At 48.0% G+C, this 12,735-nt stretch overlaps 1 protein-coding gene across 3 annotated transcripts in view; it reads left to right on the top strand.

Moving 5' to 3' along the window:
• The window catches only part of SRPX (sushi repeat containing protein X-linked), a 115,693-nt gene that overhangs the window by 41,374 nt on the left and 61,584 nt on the right, over positions 1-12,735 (top strand). For 2 of the 3 annotated variants that reach the window (XM_064573919.1, XM_064573921.1), the window contains exons 2-4: positions 2,200-2,259; positions 7,906-8,097; positions 9,534-9,710. In XM_064573919.1, coding sequence (XP_064429989.1) covers positions 2,200-2,259; positions 7,906-8,097; positions 9,534-9,710 — 429 coding nt within the window. The remainder of the gene's footprint in view (positions 1-2,199; positions 2,260-7,905; positions 8,098-9,533; positions 9,711-12,735) is intronic. The other variant, XM_064573920.1, reaches the window with a different exon arrangement.

Raw genomic sequence — 12,735 nt, 5'->3', positions numbered from 1 at the left:
GTGGCTGATCGAGGCAGGGATATAAAGCCTCAGCATTTCCACCCAACCCGAGAGGCTGTCATTGGGCTGACATCAAAGCTCGACTTCTCCCTCTGTCCCAACCTGCTTCCTTCTTATCCCTTTCACAGGTGTTGATGATCCCTAATAAACTTCCTGTGCCCTGAACTCCATCCCCAAAGCTACTTCCCAAAGAACCCAACCTGTGACAGTTGTCTTCTTTGCTTCGAACCAGGAATAAGTCCAGAGCCTGTTACTGCCTAGGTAGATTGTATGGAGGCCAGGATGACTCGGGGGAAGAGGGAAGTGCTCTTAATACGAGCTAGATCTCTTGACACTTACTAGGAGATAGGCCATAAGGAGTTGAAGAATCCAGCAGTTCTTAGAGAATTCCAGTTCAGCTCTGAACGTGGAGAGAAATGGGGGCAGGGTGGGAGGGGAGGGACAGCAGATTCTGAAACACTTCTAATATATTCAGAATGTTTTCTAGAAACTAAGATTCTTTGAGTTACATGAATAATGTTTATTTTCCATTGTGAAAGTAATACATGTTTATAGTAGAAAATTTAAATGAGAAAGAAGAAAAACATCCAATTATCATAGGCTCTTCGATGCATTGTTTATTGTGAATTTGATTGTTTTACATTGTTATAAATCACACCATTTGTATAATTTTGCTATAACACATTGTTCACTTAATGTTATAACATAAGCTTTTCCCACACTGTTGTATCTTTTTATAAACATTATTTTTAATGGCTACATTACATTACAATCCAATGAATCCAGTGAATGTACTATGGTTTATTTAACCATAAGACTGACTATTTGGTCTGTTTGTAGTCTTCTGCTATTATAAGTGACATCGCAAAGAAGTCTTTATGTGTAGAAATGTTTTCCGATATTTAATATTCTTTCCTTGGGATAGATTCCCAGAAGTGGAATGACTGGATAACGGGGTTTAAAAATAGGCTTTTGATTCATGTTCCTAGATTGCTTTCCCGGAGGGTAATACTGGTTTTCTTGTTCACTTTTTGATATTGAGGAAGGAACAGTTTGTGTAACTTTGTACCTGTCCGGGCAGCCAGAGAGCAAGTAAAGAATCCCGGAGCAAAGGAGAACATGGAACTGGGCTTCTCTTTTGGGGAGTCCTTTTTCAAATGGACATGGTCCAGCCTTCATCAGCTTCCAACTTTGAATTTCCATTCTATCTCTCATCCAGAATACATGTGGAGCAGGGACCATTACTCCTTCACTTATCCTGTATGGGGATTTGAAAAACCTCATAGTAGAGAGTGTTCTTGTCCTTGTCTGTTAGGCTTGCAGGTCCCTATAGGTAAACATGTGACCAAGATGGTGCCAACTCCATGGTCAGTGATCAGACCAGGAAGTCTAGAGGGAAAGATATGATATGTAAATTTAAGACTCCAGTTTTGAAGTTTGGGCCCTGGTACTACTTTAAAGATGAAGAATCTACCACTTACTGGAATCTAATATTTAATATTCTAAAAATGTTTCAGTTCCAACTTCCAAATGAGTTTAAATTTTAAAATTAAATATAGACTTTCTCTCTGGGGCTGTGGTTTTCAAGGGTAGCAAGACTCATTAAGAAACTTTACTTGAGCGATGCCTTGGTCAGAGGTGCTAAATAAACATCCAGATTGTTGCTTTTGGCCCTCATTTCCTACAAATACACCAGAGTAGCTTTGTAGTCCTTTTGTCATTAAGATAAGACATTTGATTTGCCTCCTTAGCCTCCACCCAAATTCATTTCACAGGACAGACTGATTTTCAGGTACCACAAATACTCAGGCTGAGTTTTCTTTGACTGCTGGAGAAACTGTAGGCCATGTCTGAGTCACACACATTTTACTGCGTCTCCCCTGGCATGAGATTCATAGACACATTGGTGTCTTCCCAGAGTACAGTGGACTTACTGTCCTGAGTCCAGAATTTCAGTTGGCACATGGTGACGCCAAAAATCAGTTGGAGGTGCATTTTGATTGGCTCTGGCAACCTCAGCCCAGCCATGTTCCCTCTGCGAGGTCCCCTGTCCCTTCATGAATGGCCACAGAAGCTTTCACTCTCGGCTCTGCGTTCTAATTGCCCCTCTTGCATGGACTGTGCCAAAGCAATGCTTCGAAATATTCGTCCATATCAGGTGGCTTTTCTTGCTGCAGTTTCTGTTCTTTTTTATTGTAGGATCTGGAGACTCACCGCTAGAAGACGATGAAGTCGGGTATTCACACGCTAGATATAAAGGTGAACGCTTGGCTTGTGTGCTAATGAGGGACCTGCTGGTGCCAGGAGGCCTTTCCTTTTTGCCCTGCAAAACAGACTATAATAAAGTGACCAGACAACCACCACATTCAAGTGCGAATTTACTTGTCCAGAAAAAAAAAATATTGAAAATGGAATAAGCTTATGCTCCCATTTAAAAAAAAAAAATGAAGAGAAACAAAAGAAAGAAAAAGCATTTGGAATTTTCTGAAGTGCTGTCCTTCAGCAGCCCAGTGGTCATTTTATTCTCCTAAGTTTCTTTACTGTCCTTACCTCTGCAAAGCCAAGCTCTAGCTGATGAAAGTGAAAATCAAGCCATGAATTCTGCCTGATTCACACATTACAGCCAGAATGGTCCAGAGTAAACCACCCAAAGTCAAATCTGGACCCCCGTGCTGCTAATGTACTGAGATGAATGGGGAATGAGAAAACTTGATTTTCATAAGCTCATTGCATTGTGCTCTTTCTGAGTCCAGCTTGGCTCCCGAAATGATTAAGTGTGTTGCCCACTGAAACTTTAATCTCATGATAAAGAACTCCATCTCTACACATTTGCAGCCATCCACCCCCCCACCAGGTATAAAAAGCCTAATCAAGAAACTTCTATGCAGGCTCAGGTAAGTATGTCCACACATATTTCTACTGGTGAGTCATTTCTCTGAAGCTTAGGGAACCCTGGGAAAAAAGAAGGTAAATTGAGGTGATTTCTCTCTGAATCCGGGTTCCTTTTGCAGTGGAGGAATAATTTGAAGAAAAATTGGTTAATAAAGTTCTGTTGTGGCACCTTACCCAGGAAATTTGCCCACAATCTAGCAAGAGGATACTGCCCTGCTCTGTTGTGATATGTCTAAGCTGTGGGAGAATCAGGGTAGTACTGGGCAGCCTTTGGTCTCAGAGAGTCCTTCACTGGTTTTCCACAGAAGTGAACAATCTAATATAATGATTAGTTCCTATGTCCAGGTGTATTTCCCACCATATTCCACATTTGCTTATGATTCGTGAATGCAGATACTCATTTCTATACACAACCTCTATATTAAGTGCCTCAGGAATTAACCAATCAAGCAAAGGACAAGCTTGTTAATTAGATGTTTGGGGTAAGGAGGTATTCTGATTCCTCACAATTCTTAATTAATTGAGGGTTTTAAGAGAAGATTTTTATTTATTTACTTGAGAGAGAGAGAGAGCATGAGCAGGGAGGAGGGGCAGAGGGAGAAGGAGAAGCAGACTCCCTGCTGAGTAGGGAGCCCAATGCGGGGCTTGATCCCGGGACCCCAGGATCATGACCTGAGCTGAAGGCAGATGCTTAATGACTGAGCCACCTAGGTGCCCTAACTGAGGGTTTAAAAAAAATTTTTTTCTTTGAGTTCCTTGTTGAAAAATCTTCCTAAAACACATGCATGCACATATGGCCCTTCACCTGTACAATAGAAGTTGTCTGGTGCCTTTAGCTCATTGTTCCTAGTGTTCATCCTCACCTCACAGCATTGCAGGTGTGGGAGGTAGACCAGATGGCTAAAATATGTGCCTGTCCTAGAGTTTTAAGAAAAAATCTGTCTTAAGAAATTGGTTTTTTTGTCAGTTTTTTAAGTTGTTTTTTTTTGTTTTGTTGTTGTTGTTTTGTGTGTATGTGTGTTTTTGTTTTGTTTTGTTTTAGTAATCTTTACACCCAACCAGGGGCTCGAACTCACAACCCTGAGATCAGAAGTCACACACTCTTCTGACTGAGCCAGCCAGGCGCCCGTTTTTTGTTTTTTTTTAAAGTTTTAATACTTTAAACGCAAACCATTGTTAACGGGGGGTTTAGCTCTAGCTCCTCAGGCCCCTGCACAGTGTCTGGCACAGAGCACGTACTCAATAAGTGTTCTTGAGTTATAGAAAAGAAGAAAGTGAAATGTAATCAGCGTTTATTGTGGCCCCAGAATGTGGCAAGCATCGCTTGTTGATTCTCTTGCATGGAATGCCATCATATGGTCACACTAACTGAGGGAAGGGGGAAGGCATGTGGAGATATATTGTTATTCTTTATGCACCGATGAAGGAACCACAGATTAGAGAGGGTAGGTGACTTGCCCAGAGTCACACAGCTAGCCAACATTGCATTGAGGTCTGAAATCCAGATGTTTTAACTCAACGTCCAGAGTTTGCTAGTGGTTCCTTAGTAGTCTGCTATAAGACACTGTCTATCCCAGGAACTCCAGTTAACTGGAATGCTTACCACTTTGGCCTAGGAGGCTGACAAACCTTTCCTGAATAATCAATTTAGATTTCTCCCGAAATAAACCATGTCTTAATGGAAGCCGCATAAGAGCTTTCTTCCGCAAAACCTTTGTGTTAAACGTTTTGCTCATTCACTTCAACTCATGGTGCTTTGGTGCACTTCCAATTCAAGTCACTCACTAGCATTTTAATTACTGTTACAGAAGGGCTGTTAAACCGTCAAAATATCTTCCATAGATTTCTCTTGGAAAGTAATCCAAAAGGAATTCCTTTCGCAAGTAAATGAAAACAAGATTTTTTTCCCCACATGTTGACAATGGCACAGCTTTTAGATGTGCAGTCAGCACTTCTGGGAGGATTTGAGGACTCAGAATATGGGACAAAATCTAATTGCATCGAAAATATTATATCGAAATGGATGAATTTGTGATATATGTATACCTAGGTCATTCTCTACCGGACCTGCCAGCCTTAAATATTTGTCCTGGGTACATTTGTGGAAAAGCCAACCATAACACGTGTGCTAAAGTGAAGGTATGCTGCTTCCTATTAGCTTCTTTGAAAATCGTGTCCCTCCTGAAAAAAAGTCCAGAAGCTGGAGGATATGAGCATTTTCAACATTTGAGTGAAGGACAGGCCGAGAATTGGACACTCTTCCCGGGTTTACGTCAGTGGAGTTGTGATCAGGACACAGAATGCACAAAGGATTTGCCTTCAGCTGGAAGGGTTACGAGAGACTACTCAGTTATCAGTCAGAAGAGGGAGGAAGGAGGCAGGCATGGGTAGGGGGTCGGAAAGGAGTAAGGTAGAGTTTGAATCCTACAACTTTAAAGCTAGATGACACTTTGAAAAGAACTTAATCCACTCCTCTCATTTCTAGACGAGGAATCTGATTCCCTGAAAGATTTAGTGAATTGTCCAGGGTTGCTAAGAGATGATAGAGTTGGACCAGATGCCCCCCAGGGCTTTTGCCTCTGCCTGGTGTTGCATGCGCCATACTCCACTAGCTCAGTACGTTTTCCTCCTCTCTCTCTGTGCCCCCCATGTTCACTCTTCCCTCACCACCCTTTCCCCCACCCCCAGTGGGGGCTTCACTTTCTCTCTCTGGAGAGAGAGGTAGTAAGGGGGACCCAGTCAGCAAGAGGAGGAGGCTGGAGATGGGGAACACAGAAGCCTTGCAGTCTAGAAGGAGAAAAGGACACGCAAGGAAAGTAAGAGGGAATGAGGCAGTGGGGAAGATGATAAAGAGGTAAAATGACAGGTGACTTTTAAGTTTTTTTTAATACCATGGAAGTCCTCTGATGAACTATAAAAAGTGCTTCTCTGAGACCCAAAACAACAGGTGTATATTGGAGTTTCCTTGTAGGTGATCTTTCCTATTACAGTTGGAAAAGAAAGGCGGGGGGGTGGGGGAGAGAGAAATATACCTCACTTCTAGTAGTCACAGAGGCCAGTAGGTTCCAAATCTCAGTTTTGTTTGAGTAGTAGGCATCTGTGGATTTTTCCAGAATTTATCTTAAGATCTTTTGATGATAGAAGAAATATCCACAGCTTGGCACGCTAAGCAAACAGACCCCAAGGGCTTCTCATTTACCCGTGATGTTGAGATCTCCTAGTTTCATGGCTTACCTGGAGCCATCACCAAAGAAAGAAGCAGGGTATTTAAAACTGGTTCAAGAATTCTTTTATACTTAGAAGGAAATAATGGAGACGTGTGTGCTGTTTTGTGCTTTACTTCAGGCTCCAGATTGTTCTCACGTACAACCGTTGGCACAGACAGGGTATGTAAAGTCCAGAGGAACGAAACTTTGTTCAAGGAGGGTCTGTAGGCCTGGGGCAAGCTCCCGCAAGTCTGCGTCCACAGGGTTGAACTTTCAGCTCGAGGCCAAGCCCGCAGGACATGCCTTACACCCTGAAAGGCCAGGGAATGCGTGCTTGAGTCCTGACTTAGGACCCACGCACGTGGCAGCAGGCTGCAAACACATTACAGGATCAAAGTGTTAGCCAAAGGAGTTGTGAAAGCACAAAAGTAAAAAAGCAGTCTGCGCACAAGTCCTGGGCATGACCTGGTCTTCGGGGCTGAGAAGCAGTCAGAAACACCCTCAGCAAATTTTTTGGACAGTCAGACGAGGTGTCCTCCTCCTTGGCCACATGATGGCGCGCGCACCCCGCTCACGGACAGCTCAGGTGCCCGAGCGGCGAGAAGAGCCAGGCAGCCGGGGGAAGGGAGCTCCTGTGCGCGGCACTGAGAGCCACTGGCAGGCTTGAGGGAGCTCGGCACTGGTCCCCATCGATTGTGCAGTGGGCACCGTGGCAACTTGCCCCCCGGGGAGCTAGCCTTGCCCTAACAATGTTAGGGCTTTCAGCGAGCACCTTGCAAAGGTACCGGGGAGAGGTTCTGATTTATCAGTGTGATCCCAGCTGTGCTCTGGGCAACTACTAGACCAAAATCAAAACACCCCGGAATTTTGCCATTTGGGAACTTTGCCACATTATCTAAGTGGGGCATAACTGGGGACATCTGAAAAGGGGGTTGCTTCCCTATGGGGAGCAAGTGTTTTGTGATTTTAAGCCAAAATTATATCCCTTGGCAAAATTCTGGACATGGCAGCTTCATTCACATGAACTAAAATAGTAGTATGAGTTTTTACAGAGAATATGCGTGCAGATTTGGAAAAACTCTAACCAGTTATTGAGTCCCCTGCCACTACGTACGGATGGTTAGGGTTAGGGTTCACAATCATATCAGTTGCCCTTTGTAGAATTCTGTTACCTCCTTCAGGGAAATACCAAAAGGAACAAGCATTTATTGAATAAGTGCTATGTGCTGGGCACTGTGCTAGGTGCTTGATATGCATTAGTGGGGGTTTTTTTGTCCTTAATAAGAGCCTCTGTGGGTATAGATACGTACTCAGGTATAGATATCGACTCAGAGAGGTTAAGTAACGTGCCCAAGATCACACAGTTAGTAATGGAGGAACCCGGATCCATAGTCAGATACGTCTGACACCTAGTCCTATGATCATAACCTCCCCACCCAGAGACACCTTAAAGACTCCTTTTTTTTCCCAAGATTTTATTTATTTATTTATTTATTTATTTATTTATTTAAGAGAGAGAGAGAGAAAAAACACAAGTGGGGGGAGGGTCAGAGGGAGAGGGGGAAGCAGACTCCCCGCTGAGCAGGGAGCCCAACCTGGGGCTTGATCCCAGGACCCTGGGATCATGACCTGAGCCAAAGGCAGACGCTTAACTGACTGAGCCACCCAGGCGCCCCCACCTTAAAGACTCCTTCAGAGATTCCAAAATCTGGAGTGCAGCCAGCCAGGGACTTGGGAGAATGAGGAGACACATTTTCTAAAGATGTCCTTTCCTATCTCTCCCCTCCTTTGTTTCTGCTACCCACAGACACCCCGTGGTGCTCCCCCATCAAGGTGAAGTATGGGGATGTGTACTGCAGGGCCCCTCAAGGAGGATACTACAAAACAGCCCTGGGGACGAGGTGCGACATTCGCTGCCGGAAGGGCTATGAGCTGCACGGCTCTTCCCAGCTCGTCTGCCAGTCAAACAAGCGGTGGTCTGACAAGGTCATCTGCAAGCGTGAGTAGCGCAGCCGTGGTGGGGCCTCGGGGCCAATCAGGGCCAAAGTTCTTGTGCTCTGAGATTAGGGCTTTTTTTTTTTAACTGAACGTTACTTGGTCCCTGATGAGAAAAACTCCCCCTGGTGGGCACATGCCAGTGGGTTTGTAAGATGTGGTTGGAAGAGTGATGACACAGACCTGGCGGTGTGATCGGCAGTTTGGGGAAAGGGGGGCAAGAACAGAGGTCTGTTCAACGAACAGGTTGTGTTTGTTCCGTACGTGCTAGGCCCCGGAAAGGTGCTGGGGATCTAGAAACAAGACACACACAGGCTCTGCCGTCAAGGGTCCCGGAGTAGCAGCAGAGAGCGGGGCAGAGGTGCACATCGTGCCAGAAGCACCAGGAGAGGGAGAAGTTACTGACTCCTGTTCCCAGAGACAGTCTAGAAATGTTCTCCCAAGGGGTGGAGCTTCGGGAGGCAGGGCGAGTCACTGCAGAATGCTCTCCCGGGGAAGCAACTGTGTGTCGGGGAGAAAGAAGTCAGGGGCTGACTTTGAGCTTGAGGAAAAGTCACCTCTCTCTGGGCCCCTGCAAGAGGGCGTTGTTGAAGCACCTGTGAGATGGCATTGTTATTGCAAACAGCCCCCATTTATTGAGCACCTGTTGTATGCTGGGCATCTGCCCTGTGTCCAGTTTTTGCCACAAGGCTATTGATAGGGGTGCCGATACTTTATCGTTGGGGAAACTAAGGCACTGCACTGCAGCCATGTGACCCAGCCCGTGCCAACGATGTGCCACGGTGACTGGACCCTTTTGGTGCTTTACCCAGATATTCCTGGATGCCCTTTTCCCAATTCTTGGTGTCCATCCCCCAGCTCCTGACTTGCCCCTTGGATCTTCTTCAGAGGGAGAGGAGGCTCTGCTCCTGCGGAGGACTGTTCTCTTTGTGCGGACAGGGAGAGCATCCCCAGTGGGCCCATAGCTGCCCAGGACTGACCGGTGGAGGATTAGGGAAGCCCAACTTCCTTGCCTGGAGGCAGGCCAAACTCCGGTGTCTTCTGCTCCAGAGCTCCCCTGCGGGGGCAGGCTGAAGCCCACCTTGCCTGAGATCCCACCCTGCCTGGCTTCCTTCCCTCCCCTGTCCTACCATCTCCACCCCTCACTGGTCTCCCTCGGGAGCCCTTTCTAACTAAATCACTTGCACACAAATCCACGTCTCAGGGTCTGCTTCTGAGGAACCCAGCCGTTTGCGGCTCAGCTGGGATGCCAAGCCAAGCGGGTCTCACAGGGAACAGTGGGCCCCTTCTGTGTGGCATGCGGCCACCGCTTTGTTTCTCTCATTCTGTCCGTTGTCTTTCAATCGACTTGGCACTCGCTGTGTTTTCAGCGTTTCTGGACGCTGAAAGTCTGCGGACAAAAACTAAGAAGTGCTGAGTATCCGGTTTTCTCTTTTTCAGAAAAGCGGTGTCCGCCCCTGGCCATGCCGGCGAATGGAGGGTTTAAGTGCGTCGATGGCGCCTACTTTAACTCCCGGTGTGAGTACTACTGCTCTCCAGGGTACACGTTGAAAGGGGAGCGGACGGTCACGTGTATGGACAACAAGGCCTGGAGTGGCCGCCCGGCCTCCTGTGTCGGTAAGAAAATACCAGTCTTGACGGGGCACATACTTTGGGAGGAGCAGGGTGTGTGTGTACAGTGGATTTTTAAAGGAAGCATCAACAGCCCGGATGTAAAGCATAAGCACCCAGCTTTGCTTCCAGAAGCTCTCTTCATCCCTACTTCTCTGGCTTTTAGCCTGGACCTAACATGAGTTTATATCCTGGAGCTGACCTCACAAGCCGATGGCTTTTGTCGGAGTTTCGTCTCTTTCCCAAAAGTCCGGTTTGCTACTGAGGCCGCTGCAGACTAGCAGAGGTATTGCTTCCGTCCAGGGATCTGCCCTGTGGCACTGAGCAGTCACTGACATTTGCGGGACCGCCGTGCAGAGAATATGTGTGTGCCTTTCAGCTGACAGACGAGTTCATTTGTTGTCAATTGTGATGGTCAGCCAGCGCTCGGTGTGCTGAACAGGGATTTGGAAAGGTTACCTGACTCTGGGTTTGTTGAGCAATGGTTCTTAAGGTGTGGTCCTGGGAGCCCAGAGCAGCACTTGAGAACTCTTTAGAAATACAAATTCTTGGCCTCACTCCAGATCTGCTGAATCAGAGGCTCTGGGGTAGGGCCCAGTGCTTTGTGCTTTAAGGAGCACCCCCACCCCCACCCCCACCCCCAGGGCATTCTGAAAGTGCTTAAAGAGAGCAACTGATGGAAGACCGTACTCCTCAAACTTTAAGGGGCATGGAATCACCTGGAAACGTTGGTGAAAATGCAGATTCAGCAGGTCTGGGGTGGGGTCTAGCAATTGGCATTTCCTCAGGCCCTCCAGGGGATTCTGATGCTCTCAAGTTTGAGAACCTGCCTTAGAATATCAAATTTGGGAAGAACTTTAATACCTTCATTCTCAAAAGTGTGCCCTTGGACCAGCAGCATTAGCACCAGCAGGAAGCTTATTAGAAATGTAGCACGTTGTGACCCATCCCAAACCTGGCAGATCAAGTTCTACATTTTAATAAGCTCCCCAGGGGATTCCTGTGCCCTTTAAACACTGAGGCAGACTGCTCTAGGACAGTGGTTTTCAACTCTGGCTTCTATTTAAATCTGAATCACTGGGGCCCTGGTATTTTTCCAAAGCTCCCTCCAAGTGGTTGAGAGCCACCATCCCAGAGGATCGTTTACTCATAAACTCTTAGAGCTGCCAGGACCCACCCTTCCAGAACATTCTAGGCCCTTCCCCTAGTCTACAGATGAGGCCTGAGAGGTCACCTGACTTATTCAAGGTTGCATAGAACCAAGCCTGTGTCTCCAGGCTCTCAGGCCCAAAGTCCCTGAATCCAGAGACAGCTCTGGCACTGACTAAGCTAAGGCAACTGGCCATAGGAGCCTGGCTCTTATACTGTTGGTATCTGCCCATCCTCCAGAGACCTGGTCAGCTCAGTCTGCTGATGTGCTTTACCCCAAGGACTCCTTCCTGACTGCTCACTGTCTGGGGCATATGCTTCGGGAGTGAGACTGAAATTGGATGCTACCCTCTGGGGGCAGAAGTACAACAGCAACTCCTCCGGCCTCAGTCCCAGGGGTGTCTTCGCGATGGCACCACTGTCCACGGTCCTCCCTGGCAGCCGTTCTCACTCTGCAGTTACGGGGGGGGGACTGAGCTCTAGCCAAGGGACCTTGCCCAGGGTGTGACAGAAACCCTTCTACGTCCGAGCCACAGCCTGGACCACACCTCGTACCCATTTGACGAGAGCAACAGGTCCAAGTAAACTCAGATCACTGACTCAGATTTATTCGAGGCTTCTCTTTTTCTAGGACTTAGGTAGGAGCTTGTATTGGTCAGCAGCTGGGAAAACAGACACCACGCTAGGTACTTCAAACAGAGGAGAATTTACTCCAGAGAATGGGTTAAAAAAAAAAAAAAGTCTAAAAAGAGCCCGAGGAACAGAAGAGGAAAAACACTATTACCCGGGAGCGGTTACAGCAGAAAGCCACGCCAGCCGAGGGCTGGGGGAGCGGACGTTTGCTGCTGTCTCGGGAGCCCAGGAAGCCCTGTCTGAAGCTTCCACCAGAAGCGTACTGGCCTCCCGCTCCCAGGACGGCGCCTCCTGACCGCGAACCTGCCCGGCACCCAGCTGCCAGGAGGAGCCTGGGAAATAGAATTTTGAGACTTCCAGCGCAGGCAGTAAGGGGGCGAGTATAGAAACCCGGAGCTGCTGCAGCCCCTCGCTCTCTGAGGCCTTAGACCTCTGCCCCCGGCTCACCGTCGTTCCCGGTGCGAGGATGGTGGCGCGGTCCTGGTCCCGCGGCGCCGAGGCCGTGCGCCTCTGGGAGAGCAGGACCTACGGCCCGAGGTTCGGGTCGGGAGGGCCCGTCACAGCTGTCGCTTTCAGGGTCTCGCCCTGGGACTTGGTGTGTGCAAGCCAGCTCCTCAGAACCACCACGCGGATGTGCTCGTCTCTCCTCCCTCACGCGGCAAAGGGCCAAGGCGGCTGGGAGGAGAGGAGAGGCTTGCAAATCTTCCTGCTGGGCGAGCGTCGGCCACGCGTTCTCTCGGGATCACCGTTCAGGTGTCCAGATCGTGTGCAGCCACGGGAAGAACATGCCGGCCGTTCTCAAAGAGCAACAGGCATGGCTTAAGCTGGCCCAGATGGGGCTGGAACCTTCCCAGAGGGAGCGAGAAAGAACTAAGAAACGAACCCCAATTGCAGGGGATTTATCGTAGGGTTTGCCGGGGCAAGGCTCAGCCATCCTGCGGGGGCGGGAAGGGATCTTGTGCCTACACTGAGGTGGGAGTGGCAAAGAGGGGACTCGTGAGCCACCGGAGAGCATAGAGCTCCCAGGAAAAGGAGACACAGGGACAAAGCAAGCAGGCAATTCTTTTCTTTGATTTTGGCGACAGATAAGCTGGAGTGTGTCCCCAGTGAATGTGACTCCAGGGCTGTCCTTGACTCTTTCGGCTTTAAATGGATTACGTGAGTTTAATCACTTTGTGTGTTGGCAAGGCTAGGCGGTCCTTGAGCATAACCCCGAGCCTCAGACTATTTTAGATGCTGACACATGGTG

Source organism: Mirounga angustirostris, unplaced genomic scaffold, assembly GCF_029215605.1.
Source record: "Mirounga angustirostris isolate CCGP_5_RB_7025 unplaced genomic scaffold, mMirAng1.0.hap1 SCAF_11, whole genome shotgun sequence".
Taxonomy (NCBI): Eukaryota; Metazoa; Chordata; class Mammalia; order Carnivora; family Phocidae; genus Mirounga; species Mirounga angustirostris.
This window is presented reverse-complemented; position numbering and strand designations above follow the sequence as displayed.